The 11,585-nt window shown below is 41.7% G+C and overlaps 1 protein-coding gene across 1 annotated transcript; it reads left to right on the top strand.

Annotated features, from left to right (window-relative positions):
* The first annotated feature begins 5,370 nt into the window (after positions 1–5,370).
* LOC114661832 (oocyte zinc finger protein XlCOF6-like) lies at positions 5,371–11,325 on the top strand. The gene is made up of 2 exons (XM_028815043.2): positions 5,371–5,760; positions 8,651–11,325. Exons 1-2 carry the CDS (start codon positions 5,745–5,747, stop codon positions 11,131–11,133), a joined length of 2,499 nt encoding a protein of 832 aa, XP_028670876.2. The 5' UTR covers positions 5,371–5,744; the 3' UTR covers positions 11,134–11,325.
* The last annotated feature ends 260 nt before the right edge of the window (positions 11,326–11,585 follow it).

The raw sequence follows: 11,585 nt of genomic DNA, 5'->3' as shown, positions 1-11,585 counted from the left end.
TGGCTTCTGATCTTTGTCTAGCAGTTGATAGTGTCAAGTCCACTATGACTACCAAGCCCTATAATCTTTTCTCATAATTCATAATTCATCTCCTTTAGCCCTGGAATCAGCCTAGTCACTCTTCTCTGGACTTTTTCCAGTGCTGCTATGTCCTTTTTGTAGCTTGGAGATCAAAACTGCCCACAGTACTCCAGATGAGGCCTTCCCAGTGTGCTATAAAGCTTGATCAGAACCTCCTTGGACTTGTACTCCACACATCAGGGCGCTATATAACCTGATATTCTGTTAGCCTTCTTAATGGCTTCTGAACATTGTCTGGAAGTTGTAAGAAAAAAGACAACACGATCATAAAGGTTTGGGGTTTTCCAGCCCCATATACTGTACAGTTTCAAAAAATGGGTCAGTGATATTGCTTCCAAGCGTTGCAACAGACAGCATGAAAATGGTGGAAGGGAATAATTTATGGGGGTGGGACTGGAAACAGGCTGATGGAATGCTGGGAAGGAACCAAGGTGGTGTATGGGAGTCATGGCGTCATGAGAAGTGGACCAGAGGAAGGGATGGAATGTGGAAGTGGTAGCGCATGGTTAGGGAGTCCGGGTGAATTCAAGGCGGCGTTGTTTATGTCTTTCTGTGGAGATAAAGAAAGAGAGGTTAGTACCCCGCATTTGTCCCATAGCATGATATACTACTCTGCTCGTTGGGTCTTTACACGGCTCCCTATGTGCGCGTGCGTGACAAAGTTAACACCATCAAGTCCACTAAGACTCCTAAATCCTTCTCATAAGATTGGACTTTTGATTTTCAAACCTCCCACTGTGTATTTCATTCTAGCATTTTTACTTCTTGTGTGTAATACTTTACATTTACTGAGATTAAATTTCATCTGCCATAAATCTGCCCATATCTTCATGCAGTCCAAGTCCCTTTGTGGTGCCTCAATGGATTCCAGATTATCTGCTAAACCACCTAACATGGTATCATCTGCAAACATAACCAGCTTGTTATTTATATTCTTATCCAAATCACTTATATATATTAAAAATAGCAGCAGCCGCAACACTGACCCTTGCTGCACACCACTCTTAACATCACCCAATTCTGATAAGGTTCCTCGCACCATCACCCACTGCTTCCTGTGTCTGAGCCACTTTTACACCCATCTGAACACCACACCGTGAACTCCTACTTCTTTTCTCGTATACAGATAACCCTACCTAGAATGAAATGGTGCTTTGTCAAGCAATAGTTTTAGGAAGAATCACACAACCCAGTAAAAAACCATAAAGTGCCATTAAAGAACCAGCATTTCTAAGAGCGTGTGGGGGTTTGCGGGTGAGCGGGCTCTGAGATAGATTGGTGCCCTGCCCTGGACTGATTCCTGCTGCTAGGATGGGCTCCAAAAACCCTAGATTGGATGAAGCCTTTTGAGAATGTTATCTAATGTTATTTTGAAAAGAATACATGCTTGACGCTGAGGCAGCAACCACTGCCTCCTGAAAATCTGAGAGAAGTCAAATATGCTCAGTCTGATGTTATTGCCTCCAATAACTAACAACAGAAAAATAAATCACTTTATTTACTGTATAGACTAGCCGTGCCCCGCGGCTTCACCTGCGTAGAAATGAAACAAGACACTGAGGAGGGCCCTGCCTGGCTCCCAACTCCTGATGTCACGCTTCCCCCTCAACTCGGCCTGCAGTCTCTGTCTCTGAATAGCGCAAATATTTCATTCCTGCAAGCAAACTTGGATTCTTAGCACAACGAGAGAAGTCGCAAAATCAACAGGAATATTCAAGCAAATTATAGAAAAAAAAAAAAACGATCTAAATCCATTAACTAGTTCTCTCGCAAAAAGTGGACAGATATACAGACAGACAGGCAGATGTTGGATTTTATACATAGAGAGATGGAGTTTAAAGTGCGTCTGATTAAGAATTCCACTGGAATGAAGTCCAGAAGCCATGAATTCTCCCTGGGCAGAGGACAGCTTTGAGGAGAGCCTCCTTTTTTCAGCTGTCCTTATATTCATGGATTAAGACAAGTACAGTGATTCTGAACCAAACACGCTGTCGTCTTTTTAGGACTCCTGAGATGTGTTGTGGACACTAAGGAATTTTGTGAGGAAAGCAGAACAGGAGATGAAAAACAGACAAAGGAGCACATTTATAGTCAGAGGCCAGGAGAAGTGTAAAACCAGAGAACCAAACGTCAAAACCCAAAACTGCAGTCAATTAAACAGAAATTAGGAGTCTTCAAACCAGCACCTCTGACTTTTTGCTCCTAAGTTCCTTAAGAAAGCACTTCTTTGATGTTTCTTTGATGCAAGTCAGGTCGGGGAGCATGCACTGGTACAGCGCGTTGCCGCACCCACTACGCAACGAAATAACTCAGGATCCTGGTTGGCAACACCCCAGGTAGACAAGCGGTCCAGTCCCATCCTCCGGAAATGACCCTCTGTCTGCCGCAGCCAGGTGTTATGTGGGCAACCCCTTGGCCTGGTCCAGCCATTCGGGTCCCCAACAATGAGGATCTTACGAGCTGGATCACCCTGAGGGAAACGCGCCACATGGCCGTAGTGCCGCAACTGACGCTCCATCACAATGTAGGTAATGTGCCTCATTCGACACAAAGTCAAACCAATGATACCCAAGGATTTTCCGGAGAGACACAGTACCAAAGAAGTCCAGTCTTCGTCTCCGGTCACTGGATACCATATAGCAAGACAGGAAGCACCAGGAATCTAAAGACTTGGACCTTTGTCCTTTTGTAAATACCGGGATCACCACACACCCCTTTCCAGCGACCTCATGACCCCCCATGCTCTCCCAATCCATCTACTGACTTCATAGGAAGAGTCACCAGAGACATGAATGTCACTGCCAAGGTTAGTAAACTTCTCGACGAGGTTGACACTCTCTCTGCAGACAGACACACTGCTGATGGCCGTGCCCCAAGATGTCATTAAAGGCCTGGATCTTGTTTTTTATCCAGGACACTCACAAGCCCAGACACTCAGACTCCTCACTCAGTCTCTTGAGCGCCCTGATCAGAGCCTCCATTAGTTCCGTGAAGATCACAGCATCGTCAGCAAAGTCAAGATCCGTGAATCTTTCTTCACCAACAGATGCCCCACGACCTTGCCCAACACCCAGTCCATACAAGCATTGAACAGAGTAGGAGCAGAACACACCACTGACAAACCCCAGAATCATCTGAGAAAAACACAGAGGTCCTGCCTCCACTGTGCACAGCACTCACAGTACCAGTGTACAGGCCGGCCATGATATCCAGCAACCTCGAGGAGATCTCACGAATCCTCAGGATGTCCCACAGGGCAGCTCGACCAACTGATGCGAGTGCTGTCATTTTGTACCAGAAGCCAAACACTGCGTCACCACCAGCCATGTGATAGCAAATTATCCCAATGGTGAAAATGACATAACAGGGACAAAAATGTTATACAATGGCATCCAAAACATGACAGTAAAAAAAATAAACCATTGGCTGAAAGTCTAAGTGAGTTAAATAGCCTCCTGTTTTTCATATAATTTTTACTTTTAACTGGGGATAAACCCTGCAGTCAGTTTTGAAGTTCTGTGGTTTTCTCACCCCAAGTGAGCCTTTTTTTTGATCATCATACATGAGAAAAAAATAGGCTTTCATGGGTTGCATTTTTGGGCTACTTTTTAAAAAAAAAAAAAAAAGATATGGTATTTTGGGCTATTTTTCAACCCCCTTTCCACAGCTTTCTTACCATATGTTTCATCCACCTGGCACCACATCCCTTCTCAGTAAAATCTCAGCCCCAAAGGGGTTTGATGGTACCTGACTTTTAACCCCGCTTTCCGGTGTGTCATTTTGTCTACCATTATTTTTCTTTTTTTGCACATATTTGCTATTTTCAAGCTGTCTTTGGGCTATAATTTTTTTAAAGATAATCCTGCCTGCAATTTTCCTCTGTGGTCTCCTTGTAGGGTCTGTCCCTTTAGAGGGACCTTTTCTCTCCCATTTCCAGTCTTTGTACATTCCAGGAACCAGTCTTCTGCAAATATATGTTGCATTAAAAACTCTTAATATATAGACCAGGAATCTTATCTCATGGCAATTTCAATTACTCACTGGTTTTCAAGTTTGCTTTTTGATATTCCAAAACTCCAAATTTTTCAGTTTATCCAGTTGTAAATAATTCAGCGCCTTTATGTCACTAACCAGTGTGTATCTTCGTGCCGGTCCCAATGCCCGGATGAATGGGGAGGGTTACGTCAGGAAGGGCATCCGATGTAAAATTTTGCCAAGTCAATATGTGGACAACAACTTTGGATGATCTGCTGTGGCAACCCCTAACGGGAGCAGCCAAAAGAAGAAGAAGATTTCATTACTAGAAATTGTTTTACTTTAGACCTTATCCCAAGCCCACCGTGTCCATTTTGTGACTTGTACGTTACAGGCACAGTTACGCCTATGTTTTTGCCACTCTTTTTGAATTTCCAAATTCTGGTGCAATATCAGGTGCTTTCTTTCCTCCTTATTAATGTGGGAACTGTTAAAGTAGAAACTCCCTAAAAAGAACAATTTATTTCTTGTATAGCCCAAAATCACACATGGAATGCCACAATAGACTTAAACTTTTTGACAGCCCCCCTTCGCCCCAGTCTTGACTCTCTGTAAGAAGACAAAGAAACCCCCCCCCCCCCAAAAAAAAAAAAAAACAATAAAGAAAACAACAATTACATTTATTTCATACGCAAAGTGCTTTACAGGATGCCAAAGAAATAACTGCAAAAACAAAATAGAAAAATAAATTAAAACTATATAAGAACAATAATAAATAACATACAAAACATTAGACAGATGTATAATATCTTCAGAAAGTATTCAGATCCTTCACTTTTCCAACATTTTGTTATGCTGCAGACTTGCGCTAAGATCATTTCAGTTCGTTTTTACTTCATCGGGCAGCACTCAATATCCCACAATATCAAAGAAAAAATGGGATAGATTAGAATATTTTTCAAATTTATTTTTAAAAAAAAAGCATAGTCTCCGCGCGATTAATTAGTGTCACGACCATGTCCCCCTTTTCGGGATGAGCAGATGGAAGTTATTGCATTCTTAGTTTGGTCAACTTCTTCATATTTCAGATAATAGCAAAACACACATTACGGAATAGCAGAATATTTTTGTAAATGTTTAGCTGGGGCGAACACCACAATTTTCGTTCTTGATTGTCTGTCACAGCTTTATGTCGTTAAAGCCGACTTTCCTTTAAGTAAATCAGATGTTATTTAGGTCAGACGAAAAGGTGGGGGACATAGCTTGTGGCTTTGCTTAAATTGCGCGGCGGGGGGAGTTGTTTGGAGGACTGTGCCGGCAAGACGGCTGCGCGTGCATGTCCACAGAAACAGATGTGCGCGCCCCCGCCTTTACTTTGCACGCATGCGCCCGTAGCAGTCGATTCTGACATCTCCACTTCCGTTCTTATCCAGGATTGACCTGCGGTTCTGCTAGCATGGACAATACGTAGAGAAGATTTGCTGTTGCTGCCCGACTCCAAATGCCTGGCTAAACAGTAAACTAACATTTTAATAGCTGGGAATCTCCTGACCCGGATTGAATCCTTACTGCAGAGGAGAGTTAGACATCCACCAGTGGAGAGCAGCCCGGCTAGTTCAACAACGGGCTGGACACAGTCACAACATTTCGGCACTGTCGGCGGTGGGCCACCAGCTGAGCTGATTATTATGGATGTCCTTCAAGGTAAAAAATCAACGATTTTAAATGAACTCAAAGCTGGTTGTTTGAAAACCTATCCGTCTGTTAACACTTAATTATGAAATGATCTTAGACGTTGCCAGACCTGCTATTTTCCCGGTGAGGAAGTTTAAAAGTGTTGGTTCAGTTTTGATGTATCACATTTTACTACTTTTGATTTATAGCATTTTAAAATTGTGCTGTATAATTATATGAACAGCATGGAAAAAGTTTTATACCCTATCTATCTATCTATCTATCTATCTATCTATCTATCTATCTATCTATCTATCTATCTATCTATCTATCTATCTATCTATCAATTCCAAATTCTTCTCTTGCACTCTCTTTACTGCCCATGTCCCAGCTCCATACCTCATTGCTGGTCTTATGACTGTCGTAAAAACCTCAGTGTTAACCTTCAAATTAATTCTTTCATCACACAATATTCCCAATACTGTCTTCTAATTATTCCATCCACACTGCACACCATGGTTTATCTCTGCATCTAGATTTCCATCTTAGGCTACCACTGGTCCTCAATATTTAAACTTTTCCACTCTTTTCAATAGCTCCCCCTGAAGGCTAACTTCTGAATCCTGCCTGATTATCATTAATCTTCATATATTGTCATCTTCCTTTTTATCTTCAACCCCCTATCTTCCAAAGCCCTTCTCCATTCTTCCAACTTCCTCTCCGCTTCCTCTTTTCTGGTGCTACAAAAGACAGTGTCATCAGCAAAATGTATTAACTAGAAGGAACAGTCTTTTATCCCACAATTCAATGCATCCATAACCAAATCAAAGAGGTAAGGACTTAAAAAAGATCTCTAGTGCAGACCTTGCCTAACTGGCATCTTGTCTGTTACCCCAACACTGCCTTTAACCTGAGTCCTCATTCCTTCATACATACTGTATCACACATACCTCTCTTGTCCTCCTTTCTCTGTCATGCACCTCCAGACCTCTTGATGTGGCACACTATCATAAGCCTTCTGTAAATCAATCAATCAACATATATATATATATATATAATCCAACGTCAGTCTGTCCGTCCGTCCGCCCGCCCGCTTTTCACGAGAGATCTACTTAACAGATTTAGATCAGTTTTTTTGTATAATTTGCTTGAACATTCCAACTCTCATCACGGTAAGCATTATAGTTCGGTTGTGGGCCGAGGGGAGGGAGGGCAGGACTTCAGAAGTAGGGGGCTGGGCGGGGCCATCCTCACTCACATGCCAGCCTCCGTTCGAGTCGTTCTACCTCTCGCCACATGTTGGAGCGTACCGTGCCTCTGCTTAATAAAGTATCTGTCTATCTATCTATCTATCTAACTAATGATACCTGTTTGTTCAGCAGACATTATCATCTACAAATTGTTAAAGAGTAACGTTTGATGTTTTTGAGAGAGAGATCAGAGCTACAGGGTACGTGTATTTTAGAGGGTACCTGCTCATTGGCAGAGATATCATGGCCATCGGCAGTTCTCCCCACATCTCAGCTCTCCCAACAGAGCTAAACACAATCAGATACAGTGGCGACATTTAACATTAAAGCGTACCTACCTTCCGCTGATAGCAAAACCAAAAATGCTGTATATCAAGAGACCCTCGGATATGAAAGCTATCAATATAAATTCTTATTGATACAAATTATTATTATTATTATTTTTAATTGATTTTTCAAGTTTGTTCTGTTTCACTACTACGCGGGTGGAGCCATGGGGGACAGCTAGTAAACAATAAATTAACTTGTAATTTTCACCAAACAGTTCTTTCTATTTTGGTTATTATTACAATTATAGATTTTGATCCTTCTGTTTTTATTTACATAATTATGATATGCTTTGTACTTGGATTTTAAAGATGATCTTAAGCCCTATTAGGGCAGGATTAGTTTTACACTCAGTGGTGGGGTAGAGTAAATATTATCAGAGGATGCTGAAATTTAAGTTCCACGCAAATTGCTCATGTCATTAACTTCTTACAGACCACACGTTCACATCTCAGTGGAGATTATGGAGCCTTTTTCTTTCTGTAAAAAATATTGTGTATGTTAAGAAGACAAGTAATTTTTCCACGTGTAAACAACTTAGACATTGCCAAACATTTTTTGTTCGTGTATATAAAACTTAAACAAACTTAATCTACTCACACCAGGTTAGCACTAACTCTGTTTGGCAGATTGGCCTTTTCCAGTTACTAAATAAAACTTCTATTGGGTATCGGGCTGCCACAAAGTTAGAGCGGTTGTTGTGAATTCACCAGACATGAAGAAGGAAACCCTTAGAAAATCCTGATCACAACTCTCACTTGTCTATGGAAGACATGAAAAGAAGAATCTCCAGGCGAGCTTCCTCATCAAATAGTGAAAACACTGCTCTAGCTTATCATCTACTATAACATTGTCCATCTGCTTCTACAAAATGACAACTTTTTAAAATTCTGAATTTTTATTTTTGTTGAAAATGTGTGTACATTTTCTGACACTTTTGTATTTCCAACTTGGCACATGTATTTGTTTATAAGGAGGTAATTTAGCAGATTTTGGTAAATGGTTAAAAATAATAGCAATAAAAGGAAATACTGCATGGCCAAATATTGACCAAATATACTGACCAAATGTGCAATGTTTTACATTTTGCAGATGTGCAAATCATCTGCATTTTGTAAGACATTTTTCTTAAAATACAACTGATGGAAAATATTACAGTTAAACAAAATAAACAGGAAATGCTAACAGCACACATTAATGTAGTATTGCACTGTCTAAATATTCTGTCTTATTTTATTGTTACCTATATTTGTAAGATGCATTGGACCTTTATCCTTCACTTTTATACTATATTAAGGTGTCATAATGATTTTCATTGTCGATGCTGCACTTTTTTATTCTAGATAACAAGGAGGTTTCTGACAATGAGGCTGAAGAGGTGGAAGTAGTTCATATAAAACAGGAAGGCACTGATCAGCTGTTCTGCACGACCCTCCAGAGGGCAGTACACCGGATCCTTTCTACAGGAGAAGCTGTCATTCAGCAGAACTTCTTTCACAATAGTAAAGAACTTACCACTGTGGACTTGACCCGACATGCAGATGTTGAACCGCAGAGGAAATTAGCCTCTGTTAAACAAGAGGATTGTGAACAGGAGCCCATCTGTGTTGAAAATGAACCAGGTGAATGGAAACTTGTTGCCATTAAGGAAGAAATCACTGAACTGACTTCAAGTCATATAAAGGAGGAGATGTGTGAATTGGAATGTGGACACCCTAAAGAGGAAATTGGTGGGGTGAGAATTAACCGATCCATAAAAGGCATGTCAGAGTGGACACCTGTGAGAATTAAAGAGGAAACCCAAGAGACTGAAGTCTCCTCTTTATGTAGCACACCAGAGGCTTCTGACAATGTATATCTAGAAAATGAAAATGATCCTGTTTATGTCCAGCCTCAGACTAGTCAAGTCCCACAAACCAAACGGACAAAAGAGAAGAGGCGAGTCATTGAGGATGAGAAGCACCATTGTGCTGAATGTGGTAAACATTTCACAAAGAAGACTGGCTTAAGGATCCACCAGAGAATTCATACTGGGGAGAAGCCATATCCGTGCACTGAGTGTGGGATGAGCTTTAGTGGCTTAGCCAAACTCAAAAGACACCAAGCAACCCACACTGGACAGAAACCACACCTTTGTTCTGAATGTGGGAAAGGGTTCATCACTTTGACAGAACTCAGAACTCACAGGCGGATTCACTCAGAGTCAAGGCCATTTATTTGCATGAAATGTGGAAAGACTTTCAGTCGAGTGACTGCTCTGAGACTCCATCAGATAATTCACTCCGGAAACAATACAAATAGTTACATTAATTGTGAGGAATCCGCTGTTAGTTTAGAATTTCTTCAGAAACACCAGAAAGAGCAAATGAAAGAGAGAGCACATGTCTGCTCTGAATGTGGAAGAGGCTTCTTTACCGCAGCAGAACTGCGATCGCACCACAGAATTCACACGGAGCAGAGGCCACACATCTGTCCTGAATGCGGAAAAGGTTTCTTCACTTCATCGGAAATCAAGCGGCACCAGAAAGTCCACACGGGTGAGAAGCCACATGTCTGCTCAGAATGTGAGAAGGGTTTCTTCACTTCGTCGGAACTTAAAAGACATTTGAGGATTCACACAGAGGAGAAGCCACACATCTGTCCCGCCTGTGGGAAGGGATTTATAGGTTTACCTCATTTGATGTCACACTTGAGAATACATACTGGAGAAAGGCCACACCTCTGCCCCAACTGTCCTAAGGGATTTGGAACAGCAGCAGAGCTGAAGAGGCATCAGAAATTCCATACAGGGGAGAAACCATTTGTTTGTCCTGAATGTGAGAAGGGCTTCATTACTTCAACAGATCTCAGAACGCACCAACGGGTCCACACAGGTGAGAGACCATATGTTTGTACCGAGTGCAGAAAGACGTTCCATCGTATTTCCAACTTCAAAGCACATCAGAGGACACATGCTGAGGAAAAGACATATGGCTGCACAGAATGTGGTAAAACATTCACTACTTTATTATATCTTAAGCGCCACAAAAGGATCCACACAGGTGAGAAGCCACATGTATGTCCCGAGTGTGGAAAGGGCTTCATTACCTCCTCAGAACTTAAAACTCACCGACGTGTCCACACAGGGGAGAAGCCCTACAAGTGCACGGATTGTGATAAGAACTTCAGCCAGATCAACAACCTGAAGATACACCAGAGGACTCACACTGGTGAGAAGCCATATTTGTGCCCACAGTGTGGGAAAGATTTCATAAGTTTGGCCCAGTTCCAGTCGCACCTCAAAACACACTCTGGGGAAAAGCCCTACATGTGTCCCGAGTGTCCAAAGAGATTCAGCAAAGCTGCTGGCCTGAGAAGACACCAGAAAGTCCACAGTGGAGAGAGGCCTCATCTCTGTGATGACTGTGGTAAGGGCTTTTTTAATCTGTCAGATCTGAGAAGACATCAGAGGATTCACACTGGGGAGAAACCACACACGTGTTTGGAGTGTGGAAAGACTTTTGTCATTTTGGAGCACCTCAGGAAACACAAAAGAATTCACTCAAGTGAGAAGCCGCATGTCTGTCCCGCATGTGGGAAAGGATTCATTACATCGTCAGAGCTAAAGGTGCACCATCGTATTCATACTGGGGAGAAGCCACACCTCTGTCCTGACTGTGGGAAAGGGTTCATTAGTTCTTCAGAATTAAACCGACACCGGAAACTTCATGGTAAAGAGAAACTTCATAGGTGCCCAGAGTGTGGCAGAACCTTCATTGTTTTAGAATATTTGAAAAAGCATCAGCGGATTCACCGAGGTGAAAGAAGGCGCCCTCTAAAGGCATAAAGCATAACATCAAGCATGTGAAACACCAGCAACTGATAATTAGGTGACTGATTTTAGAATGTACTGAAATAACGATAAGGCCTAGCACCCGGGTTTATCCATGTTGGGTCAATCTAACTTAACCATAATCAGAAGTCCCAAAACAGTGAGCTATTGGTTGTATTTTGCCAGTTTTCACCTGGTGCATAAAGGTGCTCTCTAGGCATGATTTATGTGTTTTTTTGGGTTTTTTTTCCCACACAGAATAGACTGACAGTGAGTGGCAGTAGATAGATAGATGATAGATAGATAGATAGATAGATACTTTATTAATCCCGATGGGAAATTCACATTCTTCAGCAGCAGCATATTGATACAATAAATAATATTAAATTAAAGAATGATAATAATACAGGTGAAAAAAACAGACAATAACTATGTATAATGTTAAATATTAACGTTTACCCCCCCTG

This window comes from Erpetoichthys calabaricus, chromosome 12 (genome assembly GCF_900747795.2).
Source record: "Erpetoichthys calabaricus chromosome 12, fErpCal1.3, whole genome shotgun sequence".
Lineage (NCBI taxonomy): Eukaryota > Metazoa > Chordata > Cladistia > Polypteriformes > Polypteridae > Erpetoichthys > Erpetoichthys calabaricus.
This window is presented reverse-complemented; position numbering and strand designations above follow the sequence as displayed.